This window comes from Bactrocera neohumeralis, chromosome 2 (assembly GCF_024586455.1).
Source record: "Bactrocera neohumeralis isolate Rockhampton chromosome 2, APGP_CSIRO_Bneo_wtdbg2-racon-allhic-juicebox.fasta_v2, whole genome shotgun sequence".
Classification (NCBI taxonomy): Eukaryota; Metazoa; Arthropoda; class Insecta; order Diptera; family Tephritidae; genus Bactrocera; species Bactrocera neohumeralis.
In genome coordinates, this window is record NC_065919.1 from 20,972,392 (window position 1) to 20,994,801 (window position 22,410).

The 22,410-nt window shown below is 36.8% G+C and overlaps 1 protein-coding gene across 26 annotated transcripts in view; it reads left to right on the forward strand.

Moving 5' to 3' along the window:
* Positions 1-22,410, forward strand: part of LOC126751242 (casein kinase I) — a 137,367-nt gene that overhangs the window by 60,088 nt on the left and 54,869 nt on the right. For all 26 annotated transcript variants that reach the window (XM_050461338.1, XM_050461328.1, XM_050461331.1 and 23 more), the window contains one exon: positions 9,922-10,136. In XM_050461338.1, coding sequence (XP_050317295.1) covers positions 10,025-10,136 — 112 coding nt within the window. In that variant the 5' untranslated portion in view covers positions 9,922-10,024. The remainder of the gene's footprint in view (positions 1-9,921; positions 10,137-22,410) is intronic.

Below are 22,410 nucleotides of genomic sequence, written 5' to 3' on the forward strand. Positions count from 1 at the left end.
AAAGAATACTTGGTCTGTGGTTTTTGAGTGATTTGTGATATTTTATCTTTTCAATATTTTTCATTATTTTATATATTTATTTAATTGCTATTTGTTCTTAACACTGATTTTTTTTGTTTACACCCGCAACCTACTTTCCACTCCCTACAGTGCATCGCTGTCATTCTAATCGGCTTAAATTGTTCTTTTATTCTGACTGCACGATTTTGCAGTCACGCTTTTTGAACTATTCGTTGGCGGTTGCCCAGCAACATGTTGCTAAATATGTGTATATTACTTACAATCTACCTATTTATATACACTCATCCATGCAGATAGCATGCCTGATGATATTTACAACGACATAACCTTGTTTAAGCTTCCGATAAATAATATATTTGTGAGCGTTTTATACATTTTCTGTGCCCTTTTAGTGTAATGAGATTAATATTCCTCTGTTCGGCAATACGCATATTTCTGTTTATATTTTCAGTTTTCTATGCATCACTTATTTTATATTTTTATACCCTCGCAACAAAGTTACTAAGGAGAGTGTTATAGTTTTGTTCACATAACGGTTGTTTGTAAGTCTTAAAACTAAAAGAGTCAGATATAGGGTTATACATACCAAAGTGATCAGGGTGACGAGGAGAGTTGAAATCCGGATGTCTGTCTGTCCGTCCGTCCGTCTGTCCGTCGGTCCGTGCAAGCTGTAACTTGAGTAAAAATTGAGATATCATGATGAAACTTGGTACACGTATTTCTTGGCTCCATAAGAAGGTTAAGTCCGAAGATGAAGAAGAAATTGGCCCACTGCCACGCCCACAAAATGGCGAAAACCGAAAACATATAAAGTGTCATAACTAAGCCATAAATAAAGATATTAAAGTGAAATTTGGCACAAAGGATCGCATTAGGGAGGGACATATTTGGACATAATTTTTTTGGAAAAGTGGGCGTGGCCCCGCCCTATACTACGTTTTTTGTACATATCTCGGAAACTACTATAGCTATGTCAACCAAACTCTATAAAATCATTTCCTTCAGGCATTTCCATATACAGTTCAAAAATGGAAGAAATGGGATAATAACCACGCCCACCTCCCATACAAAGGTTATGTTGAAAATCACTAAAAGTGCGTTAATCGACTAACAAAAAACGCCAGAAACACTAAATTTTACGGAAGAAATTACAGAAGGAAGCTGCACCCAGGCTTTTTTTTAAAATTGAAAATGGGCGTGGCGTCGCCCACTTATGGACCAAAACCATATCTCAGGAACTACTAGACCGATTTCAATGAAATTCGGTATATAATATTTTCTTAACACCCTGATGACATGTTCGCAATATGGGTGAAATCGGTTCACAACCACGCCTTCTTCCAATATAACGCTATTTTAAATTCCATCTGATGCCTTCTCTGTATAATACGAGTATATATATTAGGAACCAATGATGATAGCGGAATAAAACTTTACAAAAATACGGTATTTGAAAAATATGTAAATGACGTATAATGAAATCTCGATTATCACTTTATCATGCGAGAGTATAAAATGTTCGGTGACACCCGAACTTAGCCCTTCCTTACTTGTTTTTTATTTGTTTTAAAGTACAAAATGTGTGAAAATAATCATAAATTCAGGACCAATTCACTTTTGCTCGATATGACCACCTTTTGCCTTAACTATGGCCTTGAGATGGTCAAAAAACGAATCACAAGCTGCCCGAATGTGGCTTGCCGGTATTTTGGCCCACTCACGGACAATGGCTTTCTTCAGCATCTCGAGACTGGTGTATTTTTTACTTCGGACCTTGCTCTCTAAAATGGCCCAGAGTGAATAATCCATTGGTCTCGCATCTGGTGAATTCAAGAGCCATTGTGTGGTCGTAATGAAGTTCGGAACGTTGTTTTTCAGCCATTCTTGGTTCACTCGCGCTTTGTGAGACGGTGCTGAGTCTTGTTGAAACGTCCATGGTTTGCGACCGAAATGTTTGTTTGCCCACGGCTTCAAAGCAGCCTCCTGAACACTTTCTCGATAATATGTCGCATTTATTTTGACGCCAGGTTCGATGAAAACAATTTGAGAGCTCCCATCTGCGGTGACAGCGGCCCAAACCATTATTTTGGGCGGGTGCTGCCTCCTGGTGGCCAACCGATGACTTATAGCCCTGACAGACGACAGCGCTAATATGCATTAGCGGGCTTAATTTACATTTATTTGCGCATTTGAGCCATGTGAATGCAAGTTTGTAATGCACAAGAATTTCGTGCATTTGGCTGAATTAAGTAGGCAACATTGGTTAAAAATGACAGATTTTTGCAATTGTTAGACAGATGTCGCTTGAAATCTGCCGCCTTGTTTGTTTTTACAGCTTCAGAGGTAAACAGTTTTTATATTGCTAATTAAATTATGTGCAAGTATATTCACAAAAACAAATTTTAATATTTTTGGATGGCTGAAAATAAACAACGCACAGTTTGATATCCATTTTTCCAATATTCTTCACTTTTTCACACACTTCCATTTCACTTTTTGTTTTAATAAATAATCAAATTTCACTATCAGCTGTCCAAATGCACAAGTCTGCCGTCTGTCACCATAAAATTTCAATGCGCATTAGCGTTGCTTAAAGCGCATTAATTTTGCTCGTCTGTCAGGGCTATTAGATTCTCGTATGAACGGTCGGTCAAGTAAAATTTTTTCGTCAGAAAACAAAATTTTCGGAATTTGACAGCTTTCGGCCAAGCGAAACAACTGCTTCGCTCTCTCCTTGATTGATGCTTTCGGTGTGTGATCATGAACCATCTCACGTGTCGTTCAGCAAATTTATTAACAGCTGATTCCAATGCGACAGCTGCGCGAACGGTCTGAAGTTGGCTACACTTCGAGTGCCGAACCCTGTATTTGTATTTTATTTTTATTAACTTTATTTAAAATGATATTATTCGTGATTATTTAATTTTGTCTTAATTTTTGATTCCAGCATTTCTCTTTCTAATTTTATTTTCATTCATTTTCATATTACTTTTTTATTTTATCTTTTAATTTTTATCATTTTAATTACTTTGCCTTATTTTAACGTTTGTCTACTCGCTATATTCTCTTTTTGCCATGCGCTTTACCTCAATTCTTTGTTTTTGCTATTGTATACTTCCATGTTTGTTTTTCTGCGCTGTTGCATGCATAATTCTATAAGCATTCGCCTTCGCTAAGCTTGTCACATGAATATTGAATAGTTTTACTTTTGCAACAACACGCATACACTGCCAACACGAGTCACATGTACATACATATGTATGTCATTTGTGTCATGCACCAACCCCCGCTGTGCGCTGCACACTTGCACACTAGCACACTGGCACGCAGATCAACACCATTCAACACTACTCGTGTTTTTTGTGTTAATTGTAATCCCTTTCGTTTGCATTTTAACGCAATTAAGCGTTTTCGCACAAGCGCCTGCACATGCGGCAGCGGGCCGCGTCGAATCTCGCATGTCGCACAAAAAGCAAACATGAATAAAAAGCACTAAAAACATACATACATACAACAACATGTGCAATTACACATTCATACTTAAATAATTGTGAATTTTTTATCGCTTGTAAACACATACATACATATTCATGTGTTAAGTGCGACTGCGCTCCACCCTCTTCACTTGCCGCCTGTGCGCTTGCCACACTTGCCATTGTCGCCGCGTTGTGGCAGCAAACAATCGCCATGAGTCATGCTGCCTCCAACTGTACTGAACTAACAAAAAAACTCAAGAGAAGAAAAACCACAACTCACATGTGTGCGTGTGTGTGTGTGTGTCGGGTCTCACTCGCGTGAATGGCAAATATAGTCAAGTATGACACTTTTAGCGCTTTTTGCGTGGAACGCGGTTTTTCATTCGCTATTTATGGCTTCTATTTCATGACTTATTCTTCGTCATTTTCGGCTTCTGCTTGGTCACCAATGTCCGTGTGTGGCGAAAATGTCATTGTCCTTTGGTTGCCTGTGGCCTACAATGTGCCAACAGTGTTTACATATGTTGCTACAAGTTCATAAAATGTCGCTAAATGTTGCATGGAGCGTTTCGCTTTCCCGTCATATTTTCACCTGACTATTATTCTGATTTCTCTCTCTCTCTTTCTTATACTCCTCTCACTTGATTTCTTCTTTCTTATGATATTTCTTTATTTTTTATTTGCAAGAATAATTTTGATTTTTTTTTGAACATAATATGTGACGATTATTGCTTCGATATTTTCCGTTCAACGCTTTTCAGCTGCTAACATCGTAAATATAATTTTTTTCTGACTTTTTCGCTTCGTTGATTATATAGAAAATATTATTTATCCTTTAAGTTAAAAAAAAAACTCCAATCAAAGCATTATGAACCCTTTTTATGAAGAACTGCCTTCTGGCTTAAACCGGGTATTAAAGGGTTTCTTCTCAACTGTTGCTGCTTTCTCCACCTGGTCTTTCCAAAGGAATGGCGGTCTTTGTCTTGCTCTGCTTCCCCCGGCGGGTACTGCGTCGGATACTATCAAAGCTAGAGTTTTTTCATTCATTCGGCCAACATGACCTAGCTAGCGCAGCCGCTGTCTTTTAATTCGCTAAACTATATGTCGTCGTATATGTCGCACATTTTCCATAAACCTTTCTCTCGAAAACTCGTCAGACGTTGTCATCGTCCATGCCTCTGCACAACATAGTAGGTTGGAGATGATGGCTCACATGTAGAATTTTCCTTTGTTTCTATTTAGTCCGAAGTAGCACCTTTTGCCAAGAATTATTCTGCGTTGGATTTCGAGGCTGATGTTGTTGTTAGTGTTAATGCTGGATCCAAGATAGACGCAATTATGTATGTACGACTTCGTAGTTATCACTATCAATAGTGATGTGAGAGCCAAGTCGCCAAGAGTAGATTGAAGAAGTCGCGCGATAGAGAGATCCTGTGAGAGCTTGGTATTGCTTACCGTCAGTTTACATAGCCGTATTAGTTTTGCGGGGATAACAAATTCTGGCATAGCAGCATAGAGGCAGTTCCCTTTCGTGCTGTCGAGGGTGTCTTTAAAATCGATCAAGAGGTTGTGTGTGTCGTGTATCTTCCTTTCAAGGGTCTTTTTCAAGATTTGGCGCATGGTGAATATCTGTTCAGTGTTTGATTTTCCAGCTCTGAAGCCACACTGATCCAATAAGTTTGTTGACGGTGGGTTTTAATTTTTCGCACGGTACGCATGATCGTTGGCGCAGATTGTGGAGTCTCCGTTTTTATGAATTCTGCCCAACACTTAAATTCCAATCGTAGGGCATGCTTTCGTCCGACCGTATTCTACAAAAAAGCTGATGCATGCTCCTCATCATCAGTTCTACGCTGCTGTATTTGAATAGCTCGGTCGGCAATCCATAGGTCCGCCGCTTTGTTGTTCTCCAGACGGGTAACTGCTATTCGAAATTGTTCTTTATGGTCGGTCGGAACGTCTGCTCCATCGTCATCGATTAGATTGATTTGATTTAATTGCCTTATTTGTAGAAACCTTAAAAAGTGAAGTTATGTTTGTGGCAATAGTACTCTATAGTTTTTGAAATCATTATAATTTGTTTTGTTGTTTCGAGAACTTCGAAGTCTATAAAAAGAAAGTACATATTTGGCTAATAATAATGTATCCTGCTATCTATTAAATTATGGATTAATTTTTTTTTAAGTGGTATTTATGCCTTACAACAAAATCTCTCTAAAAAAAGAAAGGACCTTTTTTATTTTCATTTTCTTAACTCAAAGTAATCACAATAACCACACAATAACTAAATTATTATTTTTTATTTCTCTTCCCTTATTCCATCACAGCAAATTGCTCTCAAGCTCCAAATTTTTTTCTGCTGCGGCGGTAGAAACTTACTTCACCTCGCTACTAAGATTGCCGCCAACAAACCATTTTGCTTTCGCTTCTTTGCATCTTTCGTTTTTGTCCATTTCATAGCTTTCCAAATTGCTCTACAAAATTTTACTTTATATTACTTGTCTGCCTGTCAATGCTCATAATTCAGAGCTACATTCGTTTGTACTCGTACATAACAAAGCTGTCTGTCTGCGAACCACTTTCCCTTTCCTACTTACTTTGAGTATTTTTTGGAGCATCTACTATGCCATGAAGCCCTAAATCTTTATCTGCTATGTTTTTACATATAAAATACAGATTTTATTTGTACATTTTGCTCAGCCATTGTATATTGATTTTCCGCTTTATTTGTCGTATTTACAAATGTGCTTTCCTGCGAAAATCTTCTCATATTATTTTAGGCTTCATTGCATGCATCAAATTGCCGCCAGTTTGACGAATGTTTCTGCGCCATTAATTTGTGAGCATAATTATTTGTGCTATTTGTCTTAAATTCGTATTTTTGAGATCTCAATAAATTCTCGAACAGCTGTGTACCGTCCACTTTTTGTTTATTAGTCATGTTTTATGAGATTTCATTTATCATGCAAATAATTTTGCTGTCGTTATGTAAAACTGCTTGCTAACAATATCTGGCTGACTGTTGGATATTTTGGTGTTAAGTAAGGGTATAGTTTCAGTGAAAAGAACTATAAACTGCTGGTTGTTTGCTCATAACTTTTTGAGCTTCTTGGATAATCAATAATTCTCTCTGAAAGGTCGAGGTGGATGTAAGCAAACAGCATAAAATAGGCTACTTTTTCGATTTTAGCGTAGTTGTTTTCATTTTATGTTCGCAACAATTCTCCCACTGTGCCCGCTATTCGTCGAATTGTTAAAAATTTCGAGCGTACAATTGCTTTAAATAATGTTTAAGTGCCAATAAGATAAAGAACGGCTCGAAGTAATGAAAATATTGCTGCCATTGAAGCAAGTGTTGCTGAAGACTAAAAATTGTCGATTGCAAGATGTTCTCAAGATTTGGGTTTGTTTTAAATCAGAATCTGACAGATTTTGAGAAAGGATTTGGGCTTGTATCTGTATAAAATTGTTCACACTCAAGAACTAAAGTTATTGGACCACCGTAAACGTCGTGAATTTGGCGATTTGTTCTTGAAACAACTTGAAAACTATAACGATTTTTTTAAGGAAATCATCTTCTCCAATGAGGCTCACTTTCACCTGAGTGGTGGGGTAAATAAACAAAACTGTCGCTACTGGACCACAAATTATTCATGATCAGCCGTTATATTTATCTAAATTGACAGTTTGGTGCGGTTCTTGGTCTGGTAAAATCATCGGTCCGTACTTCTTCATGACGCTGATGACACCGTTACTGCCAATGAAGAGCGGTATAAATCGATGATAACCAATTTTTTATGGCCGTGGTTAGAACATGACAACATCCGGTTCAAACAAGATGGGGCTACATGCCACATACCACTTGCAACAATCTAAATATTGCGAAAAAAGTTTGGAGATTTGATTATTTCAAGAAGTTGTGATATTGAATGGCCTCCAAGATGTTGTGATTTAACACCATTCGACTACTTCTCGAGGAGGTATTTGAAGTCATTGGTGTTTAGCAATAAGATCAGAGTCTCTTCAAGCTTTAGAAGTCAGCATTGAACGTGTTATTCATGATGTACGACTTAATTTAGTGCAAAAAGAATTCGAAAAGTGGAGGCCATTTGAATGATGTTATATTCAGAACTTAATTGTATCGATTGTACTTCACATTAAATAAAAAAAATTTAATTTTCTTAAAAATTGCTGTGTTGTTTTTAAGAAATTATATTATTGGAAACTCCTGTATTAGCATATACTATGTATTGTAGAGTCTGAAGTATTATTCTGAAGCATATTCCTTTAAAGCTAATGAGATTTAGTCCTTCGAGCAATATTATCATTATCATGTATTTAAATTTGGCTAAAATTCTGAAGCTCTCCGGACTCAACTTTTTCCCATTTTTTCTTTATACACAAAATTTACTCTCTGAATGTGGATTTTTGCTGTTTTTTCTATACAAAAGTTTATCCCTGAAGTTGGATGTATGAGACAACCAAAATACGTTCAGAACATATTTAAAATATTTTAATATGTGATGATGTCTATAGTGAATTCCCTGTGAATCTATTTAAATTGGTACAGTTGAGGAGCCACTGTGAACCCAAGCGCACTAAAATTTGTAGAACTTTTCGCCATTGTACGGCGTTGCTTTCTCTTCGATCATGAGTATATGTGACCTGGTCCAAATGTTTGAGAGCTAACCCCACTTTCCCCTAAAAATAATAGTACACCATTTTAGTGTTACAACTAAATGTATGACTACACTATAATAACATGTGTTCCAAACGAAAGTTTGAGAGCTGATGAAATTTTGACAGCCCAAAAACCACTCTCCCTTGCCAGAATTTCTATAGCCCTCATAATAGCGCGGGTATTTATAGTACATATGTACTATAGTTTAGTGTTACAACTAAATGTATGACTACTTCTGACTATAAGACGTGGCTGCAAAACTAGGTCTATCAAATTTCTACAATCGCAAAATATACTGGTTCAGAAGCCTTTGAAAATGGCAATAATTAAAAAAAAAACATAGTAAGGTGTAATCCATTTGAAACGAAAGGCGAAATAACAAAAATGAGGAACAAAATAATTTACGTGCGGTGAAGTCGAGAATAGTGAAGAACGGGATTGAGTTTTTAAGTGTTAAAAACGGTTTATCTCGATTTCCGGCAAAACTACGAGTCTTATAGAAAAAAGTTGTATGGCAAAGTTGTTGGTAATGAAACGAACTACAACTTTCGCACCAACAAGATTTGGACTAATCTCAAAATTTATGTGAAAAATTCAAATAACAAAGTTTTGGTTTTTTTTAATTATTTAGTATAACATTTTTTTTTCATTTCCTTTGAATTATTTTTGCTTTCATTTTTGTTATTTTAGCTTTATTTTCGAGTGGATGTCATCCTAATTGTTTTTTGTTTTTTGCTTTCAAAAATTATATTGTACCCAGTTCTAAAAAAAATGTTCAAATTATTTACATTTTGCTTTCAAAAATTATCTATCCTTTTCTAAAAAAAAAAACTTTTCCAATTATTTACATTTATTTATTTTCACTTTACAAAAAAGCGCTTCGCCATGAACAGCAACTCCTGTAGTTGTACTTCAAGTTGAAACAAAATTTACTTTTCTTGTACTATTTCCATTTTGGCTCATAAACAAAATCAAAAAATAACTGTTCGGTGAAAGAAAAAAAAACACACACCTATAAAACACAATTTTTGGCATTTGAAATTCGATATTAACTCCATGTCGCGTCAATGGAAGTTTCGACAGGCAATGTGTACGTATTTGAAACCAAAACCAAATAATTAAAGCTTCTAACCAAATTACATACATACAAACCGCGCTTAATTGTGTATAACGGAAAAAACTAAAACCAAAAAAAAAAAAATAGAAAACGAATAAAGTAAACATTTATAAAGAGAAAAAATTAGAATTTTCAAAATTTTGAACAAGGCGAAAATCAAAATTTCAATACTTAATGTCAATGTGTAATAATTGTGCGTGTGTTGTTGTTGTTGAAAGCGCATAAAGCATGGCGCCGAAATTTCTAAAAGATATCCGGAAATATTTGTACGTTTACTGTTGCCACAAAAATGCCATTAACATGAAAACAAAATACACATCTGCATTTCGATACATTTTTCAAAAATATTGAGAATGCAGGAAACCGATAAAAGTGTCTATAAAAGCAATTTGGTGAAGTTGTTTAAGCGCAGCTGGTAAACAAACACCCGTAAGCGGTTTGTGTACCGCAACTAACGGCAACTTTACAGCAAAAAATATAATTTTCATTTTTTTTTTTTATAAAAATTGTTTAAGAAATACATTTTTTTCAATAACCGCTTGCTTTGTTGCAAATTAATTCTTATTACAAACAATGAAAGTTGTGCTAATACATACTCTTCTTCTCTTTGTTTTTTGTTTTTGTAGTGGTGGTGGAACACAGGCTGCTGGAACATCAGGTACCGGTGGTGGTGGCGGCGGCGGAGGTGGTGGAGGCGGCGGAACGCGTAACACAACCAGCTCTGGCAACATGTATGCCACCCGCCAAGCTGTAGGCGCCTCCACGGGGGTACTTATGGTCGGACCAAATTTTCGTGTTGGTAAAAAAATTGGCTGTGGTAATTTCGGAGAACTGCGTTTAGGTGAGTACCCAACCGATATACAAATAAACCAAAATTGCTATCGAAGCAGAATAAATAGCAAATAAATATATAAGAAAATAAATAAAAAATATGCTTATAACAACCACCGGCTGCAACACTGAAAGGCTGTCATACTTATGTACATACCCACAAAGCTCATTTAATTTATTTGCAGGAAATCGGCACTTAATTTAAATTGACAGTTGTATGTTATGCGTGCATCTGCGACAAGATTATACCATTATTTTTGTTTTTTCGTAATTTTTTATTTAAAAAATACACACATACAAATATAGCCGTTGTTGATGCTCATTATTCTGCGCTTAAAATAAATATAATATTGCCTATAATAACAGCCATCTAGTAGGCTGACTGATTAGTTAGTTAATTAGACGCAAAAACCCAATGTCGTCTGTCTTATCGCTATCAGCAGATCTACCTATGCTGCTTATTTCGCTCTGCTGGCTTATGCGCTGACTGATTGATGGTCCGATAGGCAAGTATTGGCTTTCTAATTTAGTTCAATCAAATGTACTTATTGACAACTAGTCATATTTGCCTATTTTAGTGTTGATCCGAACAATAATATGAGGTTGTTGTGATAAATTGGGGAAAAAAAAGAATATATACATTTCGTAAGTGCACACTTCGAGGTAATTTTTTATTTGGTTTCGCCACCTCTTACGAATTGCAAAAGAGCGATTTCCCTGGAGGGCGATATTTTACTTGTCAGTGCCAAGCTTTTGTTTTATGTTTGAAGTCAGGAAACCTCATCCCTAAATAAGATACTTTAACAAACTCCTTAAAAAATGATTTTTTTCTGGGAGAGTACTGTTCTTTCAACTTGATTTATTTCCATTAATCTTACGAAATCAACTTGAAATCAAATACTCGACATAAGACCTTGACTATTACGGCGCTTCAATGACCTTTAAACTTATAAATTTCTCCAAGATACGCAATAGGAATGTTGTTGAAATCTTATTCGGCTTAAATATCATAGGTTAGCTTAAGTTAGAATAGATTCTCCATCTTACAGCATGAACGCCAATAAGGCAATAACCTGTTAAAAGCTTTTCAACTAGTGAGAGGCAAACCCTACTTCAGCCAAAAAGATCAATAGATCTCTTGCGAACGAACTTAGCCCAAAGAGCTTTGCGACAGCACATGTACCGATGGTGGCCCAGTGCTGGCCAAGCTTCCGCGAAGCCCAGCTATCTATATAGTAGTAATACACAAGAGGGTACAGGAACACCGATCCACTCTGAATGAATAGTCACTGCTCAGAAGGAGGCTGCACTCCGGAGCAGTAGATCTGCTGTTACCTTAATGGCTGCAACCTCGGCTTGGAAGACAATGCTGGAGTTGATAGAGAGCTCCTGACAGTAAATCTCTCCACCAACCTTCCCCCCAAACTTTGACTAACAACTTCTTCCCACCCACAACTCCCTCGTCGGTATAAGGGCACAAAAGGAGCTGCCAGAGTCAACGTGTGTGCTGATATCCAAGCGTTTAGATACGTGCTCTTTTAAGAGCCCAGATTTTCTAAGTCTGTTAACAACTTTTGCAACCATACACTCTCCGACGACGTCTACAGGCACTATGTGCAAGATGGCGTGAAGTGCCATGGTTGGCGTGGACCTTAGCGCTCTCGAGTTTCTTTGCAAGTGTGGTCTTTTCTAGAGCCCTCCACAACATAAAGACTCCATACAACATAATGGGCTTGACTATGGTGTCGTAGGCAGAGAACCACTTTCAGTGAGAGACCCCATCTTTTGCCAATAGCTCCTCGACAGCCAATCGATGCCTTTTTTGCTCTCTCTTCGACATTCGGCTTCCATAAAAGTTCCTTTCCAGAATGAGCTCTAGATGTTTCACTGTGTCCGCCGGTTATAGAGCTAATCCCACTCAAAATCCAGTTTCTAAGCTCAAGTCGTCCAGGAGTTGAAAGGCCGTGCAGGCCTCAGGTCATTTAGCGTTACCCAGGATGCACCAACTTGGAGGCGACTCGCACTATGTTTGGCCTTAAAACACCTAAAATGGTAATGGCTTTTAATGAAGAATTTATGTTTTATCATTATTCTACTTGGATCTATTTAAGTGGGCCTGCTGCTTCAAATGGAAAGTAAATTATATTCTAAATACGATTAAATTCGAAATTGCTTACAGCTGAGCTCTACTGTCTGAACTGTAGTACCTTTGGGCCATTGGATCAGTTTCGGAAAAGCAAATAGCTTGTTTTTTAGCATGAAACACTTTCAAGGTATCCAAGATAAAAGTGGGTTCCAAAAAAAACTTCCTCAGTCAGTGACAGACTACCTAACTTCTGCTTCGAACTAGAGCAATAAATGAATCTGTCTCGAGTTTATTTAAAATAGCCTGAAATAAAGGGTGGTCCATTCGAGGTTCCCTATTTTTTTGTAATAAAGTTCAAAATTAATTAGGAAATGAGGAATATTCATTATCATTTGAAAGAACACTCTTTGGCATTCAAGTTTTTGAAATGTTGGCCGCGGTTGCGTCTCAGATGGCTCATTCGTTGAGTCCAATTTTCCATGACTCGTTCGAGCATTTTGACAGGTAACTTGCGAGTGATATGCGTGACGTTTTCACTCCAAGGTCTGAATCGAAGTGGGGGTGTCCGCATAGGCTTTAGACTTTACATATGTATCTCCACAGGAAAAAGTTTAACGGTGTGATATCACACCACCAATGGTGGCCAAATCAATCGGATCAAAACGTGAAACTATATGCTCACCGAAGAGTTCTCTCAATAAATCCATGGATTGATGCGATATGTGGAAAGTGACGCCGTCTTGTTGAAACCAAATGTCGCCGAGATCAGTAGCTCCAATTTTAGGCATCAAACAGTTGGTTATCATGGCGCGATAACGGTCGCCATTGACGGTTACGTTCTCACTGGCATCATTTTTGAAGAAATATGGACCGATGATGCCACCGACCCACAAACCCCACCAAACGGATTTTTTCTGTATAAAATGGCAGCTCTTGAATATCTTTAGGTTGCTCTTCGTTCCAAATGCGGTAATTTTGCTTGTTTACATACCCATTGGGTCAGAAATGAACATCGCTGAACAAAATTTAGCTCGAAAACGTCGTATCCTCTTGGAACTTTTTAAAAGCGGTTTCAGTTCTTCTACAAGCTGAATTTTATACGTTTTGAATTTAAGATCTCATACGTCAGTCAGAATTGCTGCGAATGTCGAATGTCGGTCGAATATTATCCAGTAATGAATGCTGGGTCTCAAGATAGGTGATGGTGTTGCGAAAAGTAAGCTCAGTGACCGATTATGTTGACTATGCGTTGAGCGAAGCGCAGAACGTGAATTTTCGTAATAAAGTTGAACGATTTGTATTTGTAAACGTTGTTTAGGCGTAAGTCTTTCCATGATGAAATGCCAAAAAAAGTCTATTGAAAGTACCTTTTTTTGGATCACCCATTAGATACCTCATTTCAGTGACATAAACTTTTGCTATTTAATTTAGTAGTTCGTTTATCACTAGTTTGTTCGATTCGTGGCTCTCCAATAGTCATTCACATGCTGCAAGTGGAAAAAATGGCTTATTATAAATAACAATTACTCAACGAATACATTAAGCACTCTTAAAAGGTTAACAATAAAGCTGGCATATGTCTGAGAGCCCTTCCCTTCTCACTATCATTACCATTGACAGCTGCTACACAAGTTCTACCTATAATTTTCACTCCATTTAATAAGGTGTTTGACTTGTTTGACTGACTGTCTTTAACTCGTACTTTGTTCATGATTTTCTGTTGTTCAGCACTGCGTTATTTCCCGTTTGCCAGCAACCTCGTTTCAAGCTGTTCATTTTTTTCGTATTTCCTCGTTCTTTGTTTCATTCGAAAGTTGCGTCTGAACTCAAATCATCTTGCATTTTATTTCTTTTTAATTCTCGTATACCTGTTTTCACAGCTGTTCGTGTTGCAACATGCTTTTATGTGTGCATTCTTTTATTACTCATTTGCTTATTCCGAGAAGCACGAAAATCCATGGCTTTTCGATCTTTGTCTGTTGATCTTTCATGCGGTGTCACATTTTATTATGGCTTGCATTGTGAAATTCAAATAAGTGATGTGGCTTTTATACTCTCTACTTGTAAGTAGATACCGTTACTTCTCAGTAAAAATTACTAAACGTGTGACAAGCGGCTTAGATTGAACTTGAGTTTAGATAAGCTTAAGTTTAAATCATAGCGTTTGTTTCATTTAAGCTTAAAAAGCTCGGTGTCTTTAGACAAAAGTATTTGTCTTGAGAGAAAAGTCTTCTGCTTTCTTCTTAGAAATATTTATGTTTACTTATTTAGCAATTAAGCTGTTGGTTCTACGTCAAAGTATTCAGCAGTCCCTCATCAAATCATCTTCAGAAACATCTACTCAACGAAAATTACTATCGAAATTCTTGGAGTTCAAAAATTTCGTATTCTCTTTATAAAAATGTGTTCTAATGAAATAAGCAACATCTTTAACCATTCATATCTTTCTATTCGAATACCTGCCGTCCGTCCGTTTACAAGCATGGTCGAGCTCTGAGCGCATATTTGAATACCTACCGTCGTTTTTGGTTATAACTTCTTCTTCCCATTAGTATTATTAGGGTTCCGTTTATCTGCAGTCGAACTCCGACAAGTAAGGTCGAGCTCTGAGCGCATATTTGAACACCTGCCAACGTTTTTGGTTATGATCTCATGTTCCTATTGGTATTATTAGAGTTCCTTTGATCAGCGGTCGAACTCTGGCAAGCATTAGTAGAGCTCAGAGCGCGTATTTGAATACCTGCCGTCGTTTTCAGTTGTGATCTTATATTATTATTAACGTTGCGTTTGCCAGCGTTAGAACACCCTGGGATGGTCCGCCTTCTCAATTTACCTCGCCTTCAAGCAGATGTTCTTTGGCTACCAGAGTATACTTGGTCTTAAGATCGGAAGTCGTGAGCTGTTCGAGCCATATGTAAAATAATCGTTTCTGATCACTGCCAAGTGAATGGCAGTCAAAGAACTTTCCTCACTTGCGTGAACTTCTACATATGACTCCATCCTCTAAGAAGAGTAAGGCTTCCAATCCGTTGGAAAGACCAGGTGGCATCAAGCAGCGAAAAGGAAGAAGAACTGGCGGGCTGTTGTAAACTCGGCTATAACCCCGTAAGCGCTGTCTACGCCAATAAAGAAGAAGAAGAATAATTAAATCTCCGCCGAATTTGTTCAGTTCGGATCACAAAAGCAGCTAAATCTGTCATACAAACTAAACGATCGGTATTAAGTTCTTGCAAGGAATCTTTTATAACTCTGAATACTACTTCAGCTTCGGTGCAAGCTTTCTTTCTTTTAGCAAATTTTACAGAAAATAGAGCAAGGATTTAAAATAAAATTTGTAACCTTAAATGTTCTTAATTTTTATGTTCGATGAAATCAGCTTATACTATTTGAAATGAAAACTTCTCGCTAATATAAAATCCTAAGTAAACATTATGAGGAATATGAAAGAAATACTTCAAAGGCAATTTGCTTGTAATTGCAATTATCTAATTATGTTTTCACTCATGAAAACACATCCAAATCAGCTTATAAAACTTGTAATTCATTTCAAGATCGCGTTGTCACGATCAACGAACGTTTACTGTGTCCAATGCGATTGTGAAATCAAAGCAATTGCCAGCAAAAAAGTAGAGTGACAGCTTAAATTGTCGTCTTTCCCACACCTATCATACAAATTTTTCTTAATATTGAAGCTCACACGATCACACAACGCGATCGCTAATTAGATCACAAAAAGTAGTGACTTAGAAAGCCTTAAAGAGCAAATGTTTGCTCTAACATTACTATACAAATCAACATTACTATGCTGAAAGTAAATTTTCGATTTATTAACCAAAATATCAGTTTGAAAATATTATGACCACGATCACTTTTGTACATTCCTCGCGTAAACACTGAAACTTATTAATATTGCACAAGACATAACTTTAATCGACTATAATTTTTTAATGTTTCTTGTATGTGAATAACTCCATTTACTGCAACGGTTTACCATTTTTGATCGTTTTTCGTTCTGCAAGTGATCGATCACACAGTAACTCATACAAATAGTGTGACCCTCTTTCCACCACATCCTTAATAATGCTTGAAACTATCAAGAAATACATTTATTAAGCCACAATAAGTTTGCGTTTGTACAGTTAAGCCCAAAACCAGTTTTCAGAAAGCGTTTTTTTTATCATTTTTGTTTTTCCGCAAATTAATCTTTTGTGGTGTTGCTGTCGATCCATAACACTTGATCATATTTCATTTTGCCCCCATTCGCCATTTTATTTATGCAAAAACACAATTTATCTGTGCTTGGTGTCCCTTTTACTAAGCATTTATGGCTTTATTTAGTTTCAAGAATACGGTTTTTTTTTAATTGTCTTACATTTATTGAATATAATCGATGCAAACCACTGAGTGTTGACCAGTATTTATTGTTTAGGTAGGGTATGAATAATGGGTAACGGGTGTTTCAGTGTTGCTTTGTGGTTAAAAAAATGGTTTTATGGAGGTGGTTTTTGAAATTGAAATCAAATTCATAAAAAGGTGACTATAACGTGTCTGCCTGAATTAGATCAAAAATTTTTATTTTCGCGTAATATATTTTGGATGTATAAAATTAAAAAGTTCCCTATTAAGACCCTTAAAACCGCTTGATTTTGAGTAAAATATCACCAAGCCAGCAGGACTTTTTAGAATCGCCAGTGAGATCGAACATTAATTATAAAAATACTCAATTTCCTTCTACCTGTCTATCCGTATATACCCTAAATAGTCTCTCAGGTTTTGAGATCTATATCTGAAACTTTACAGACGTCATGTGCTCGTCCAAAAGCTGCTCATTTGTCGGCTGATCGGCGGCTTTTTTTTTTTTTTTTTTTTTTTAATATTAGTGACATAGATTGTTGTTCCGAGAAAGAGAGAGACGGCAATTTTGTATTGAATTTGAAACTGCTACTGAGAGCTGGTTGTTGTTGTTGTTACGTGTATCTAATCCTCGTTAGGATGATAAGGATTAGATAAATTGTCATCAACGTCATCCAACGGTTGGCCCAGGAAACGTGCTGTTTCGATGGGGTGGACCAAAGGGAGAAGAGTGTTCGATGTGTAGGTTTTGCAGGGCATGCAAAGAGTGTCATGTGGGGACTCATTGCACGCTGAACATAAGCTTGATATGTCAGCGACTTTTCTGGATAAGTTAACCTGCTACAGTATCCAGAATGTTAACCTGCTACAGTATCCAGAACGGATCTGCGCAAGGGTCACTTTCTTTTCTCGCGGCAACTCGAGCGCTTCGTCTGCAATGGGTGATAATTCGACTCCAAGTACGCCATTCACTGAGAGCGAGTCGGTGAAGATGTTAATGGCTCCACTGTGAATGGCGGTCAGTGAATGTATGAAGATAGTTGCGTCCGAAGTCTGGTCGGCGTATTGTTAAATGTCGTCAACGTAGTTGAGGAAGGACCTCTTGATGCTCCTAGGATGCGGTTCCGCTCCAATCAGGTGACTGCAGATATGATTTCTGCGAAAGCACCCAGCTCCTTAACTGTGAGACATCAAAAGGTGTGTAGAATTCTGACAAGTCTGCAGCTTCCTCGTCTGCATTTCACTGCATCCTGGCGACCATATTGGTGCGGTGTAGTTAGGGACCGGCCGGCCGATTGCCTTGTATGTTGCCAACAAGGTTTCTTTATGTTTTCCCCATGTGCTGCCGGCTAGCTCGACATCTCTCGCGAGTCCGTTCGAATGATTTTGATGGATATTTTGGGTATGTAACGCGTTCTTGCTCGACTCGTCCCGATAAAGCTGAATTGTTTTCAAAAAGAGTACCACAAACAGGTCTCTTTGGATATATTTTAGGGTGCGAATTCCGATCTCACATTCATGGAGAGTATTGTAACTGCAACTGAAACATGGGTTTATGAGTTTGACATGCAAACAAGTCAACAATCATCGGAATGGAGGAAAAAAACGAGCCAAAACCAAAAAAACCACTCCAAAGCCGTTCAAAAATCGAAGGGGCGTTAGTTTTTTCGATATTCGTGGTTTGGTGCATCATGAATTTGTTCCGGAGGCGCAATAAGGAGTTCTATTTGGCCGTTGAAGCGTTCGCATGAGAACATCTGTCGAAAACGGCCGGAATTGTGGAAGAACAATTCATGTATTTCACACGATGATAATGCACCATCGCATCGAGACACGATTGTGACCGAAGTTTAAGCCAAAAACCGCAATGAGTACCATCGATCAACCACCGTATTTACCAGATTTGGCTCCAAGTGATTTTTTTCTCGTTCCCCAAACTGAAATTGCCGCTTCGTGGGACCCATTTTTTGGCGCTCGCAGAGATGAAAATTCGCTGAAGGAGCTGGAGGCCAGCCCAAAAAGTGTTTGAGGACTGGAAAGATCGTTGGCATAAGTTTATCAAGCCTAACCTGAAAATGAAATATTGTTAAAAATGTTATAAAAAAAATGTCAACAAACAAATTTTCAACAAAATAGTATAGAAAATCGCATATTTTTTACCATTTTGGCGGATCAGCCACCTAACATAACCCTTTAAGTGCTAACATTTATGTATACATATAATACATTCATATGTACATAACTACATACAGAAATATATTCAGTGCGCGAAACATTTACTCAATCGGCACCAGCGGCGCCCAAAAGTCAAAGCACCAACAAAAAAAAATCAGCAAAAATAACAATACAAGTTACAAACTCTCAGCCGGTAACATAAATGCTCACAGTGCATAAGAGTTCATATCAGTATGCGAGTTTATGTATACATATGTATGTATGCACATACATATATACAGTACTAGGTGCATATGTGTGTGCAGCTACAATATTTCTTTTGGCGCTTTTTCGCAACAGCAACTGGGAGCAGCTGTTGAACGATCGATTGAAATGATCTTACTATGTTGTATTTCATGTCGATTGTTGTTCTTCTTGTTTTTGTTGTTTTTGATGTTTTGGTTGTGTTGTTGCGGTTTCATTTGCTGTTATAATGTTTTTAAACCATCATTAATTGAAGTGCAGGTTGCTGTTTCTTTGTCCCCCATTTTCACAAAGTAAATATGTACATTTTATATATACATTCATATATACATATGTACATATCTTTATTCATATGTATGTATGTACGCATGTAAGTTTATAGCTACTACGTACATATGTATGCATTTGTGTGCATTCTCGCTTTGTCGGATGATTCATGCCAGCCAAGTTTGCCGGTATGAGTCGGCCCCATTGGTTAACCGATCTCGCTTGGTTGACTGTTTGATGTCGCCTGTGCTCAAAGTGGTGTGCATAAATGCGCATGTGTGTGTCTGTGCAATGTGTGTAGTACAGTGCAGTGAACACGCCTTTATAAAAAGCAAATCACAATGAAAAAGGAAAAACCTGACGCAAACTTAATTTTTAAGCTCTGCAATAAAATAATGGTAACAATTTGCAAACAACAACAACAATAGCAACGGCAACAACCGTTGTCATTTACTTGAGACTTAGCTTTTTTTGGCCTTTTGCTCTACCCATAACTCCAGGCCGCCAACGATCGGTGTGCTTTGCTTAAACTACGTTTTGTTATCTTCACAATTTTATCGCTTGTGGTTTTTCGGTTTGCTCTTTATTGTCTCACATCACAGTTACTATCTTTGTAGCTAGTATATAGTATGTTTGTTTAAATAAGCGTTTTATTTTTTATTTTGTTTTTATAAATTATGTTTTCCGCATTTACTGATTTACCACTCACAATTACTGTGCTGAGTTCGGCCTGATTGGAAACTTGTAGATAACATACGATCGCTTAAGCAAAGTGAATGAAAAGTATAAAAAAGTAATGGAATTAAAAAAAAATATTGAGTAGTAATAACGACAAAATGCATACTTAATAGTTTTGTTAAGGCATCACATGGGTTTCCTCGGCTAAAAAACAGCCTTCTTTCAACAATTTTTTCTTATAAAAAAGAAGAAATATTTTTTTAGAATGTTTTTATTGTTACAAACATACACTATTAACAAAGAAATTCTGAAATTTTTGGAAAAAAATATTTTAAACTCGGCCATTGCGACGCCATTTCCGGTGACCGCTCGGAAAAAAGATGCGCCCGCGTTGGCAGAATAACTCCTTACAGGATCATCTAAAGTAAAAAATACGTGTTTAGTTAAAACCTTAACTTAGAACTTGGACGAAGGAAGAAAACTGAAAATTGCATTTTTGGCGGACAATTTTACAAAAAAATAAAATTTCAGTGAAAATTTTCCGACATTTTCTTTTTCAAATAGTTCTAATCGAAAAAAAATCCTTCGTCCAAGTCTGTAAGAATTATATTTCAAAGACCTGTGTAAAATTTCATCAAGTTCGGTTGAGTAGTTCTCGAGAAGTCTTGCCAGCCGACTTCAAAAAACAGTTTCGAGAAAAATGCGTTTAAAGACGGCGAACTTAGCTTAGCCAGCCTCGAGCGCACAAGTTCTCAAGGCTATATCTGTGACACTATTACTCGGATCGACATGAAAATTTAATGCAATATTTTAGAAGTGTTGTAGAATTTAATAAGACAATAAAAAGCAATACGATTTTTTGAAACCCGTAAACCCATGTAACCCCCTAATAGACAACTTATCATTCTTGATCTCAAGCTATGCTATTTTAAATCCATACACTGTTTAGTTAGTCCTTACTTAATTTGACAGCTGTCGTATTATTAGTTTGTGAATTATGTCATTCTGAGTGAAGCAACTTTTATTATAGTGAAAAAAATAGATAAAAAGGAATTTCGTGTTCGTTTGAAGCATTTATTTTTGGGGAATAAATGTTGCTGAAAACGTCGTTCAGATTGATCAACATTATTTGGACTCTGTCCGTCACCAGAATTCAGAGTGGACTGCACACGATGAACCAGCGAAGAAAACGGTATAAGCGTCTGCCTTATAGAGTTCTAAAACTCAACAAATTTGCTGTTAAAACAGTTTCTGTATTCTAGAATGATAAGCATATAATTGTATTTTTTAACATTTTTCCAAAAAGCTTGAAAATAAATTACAGATAAACTAAGCGCTTATATCATATGACCATTTGATCCAGAATGACATATAAAATAACATTTTCACGGATTTTAATGGAGTCATGGCGCGTTCCCCCAACGGATTTTTCAGTTTCGAAAACTGAAACAAGTCACAGGAAGCCAAGTCTCTCTAATACAGTTATTTTGCTAGATTGTGACGTAGTGAAAAATCCATTAATCTTCTCTGGAACGATTATATGGTGAATCAGTTTACGATAATCATAGAAAAAGAAGAGCACCATCTTGATTTCTGACCGACTTTGACGTGTTTTTTTTCGGTCTGTCTTTTTTTGGATCGCCATTTGTTGGATTGATCGCATATTCATAAACCCCCGTTTCATTTGATAAATGTAGGGTCCTTAGCTATGTTGTCAAGCTTCGCTTTTGCTACCTCCACATGACGCCGGTTTTGCAAAAGATTCAAGAGTCTAGCACTGACATGCTTCATACCCAAAACATTAATAGTCCAGTCATTATAGTAAGTAATAGGGTAGGTATACCCTACCATATGTAGGTTTTGAGACAACTTTAGGGTGTCAATATACAAGTATTTACAGACATATAAATGGGTATATCGAATTCCGAGATTCTTACCTAAGTTAAGATTAAATGACTGAACTATAACGAAAATGTCTAGCCATAAGAGTGGTTAAGTTTCTCTTCCACCTCTTTGATACATGAGATTCAAATGGACAACCTTTCTATATATGACACTTATGACCAATATATAATAATTGTATATTTGCAAATCTCTCCGTTTTCTTAAAGTAAAATCGCCTTAATTCAGATTAACCATAATTATCGCTGTATCTTGGTTATAGGATCGCATAATATCTTTTCTTAAGTAGCTTTGCCAATACATAAATACCTGATACTACTTTTTTTTTTTGAAAGTATGTATTAAAGTTTTGGGAAGAAAATGTTACTACTTCTCATATGGTTTATGAAAGAAATAAGTTATAGGGTTACAAGGTAACAGTGTTCTAACTCATAAGTTATTGTATAACCGTACATTTTTTATACTTTTTAAGGGATGATTACCGCGTAATTGAATGATAAATTTGTGTGCAAATATTTTTTCGATAAAAATATTACTTTTTTCTTTCAACACAGTGCCGCTGACTCAAACTGGAGTTTCT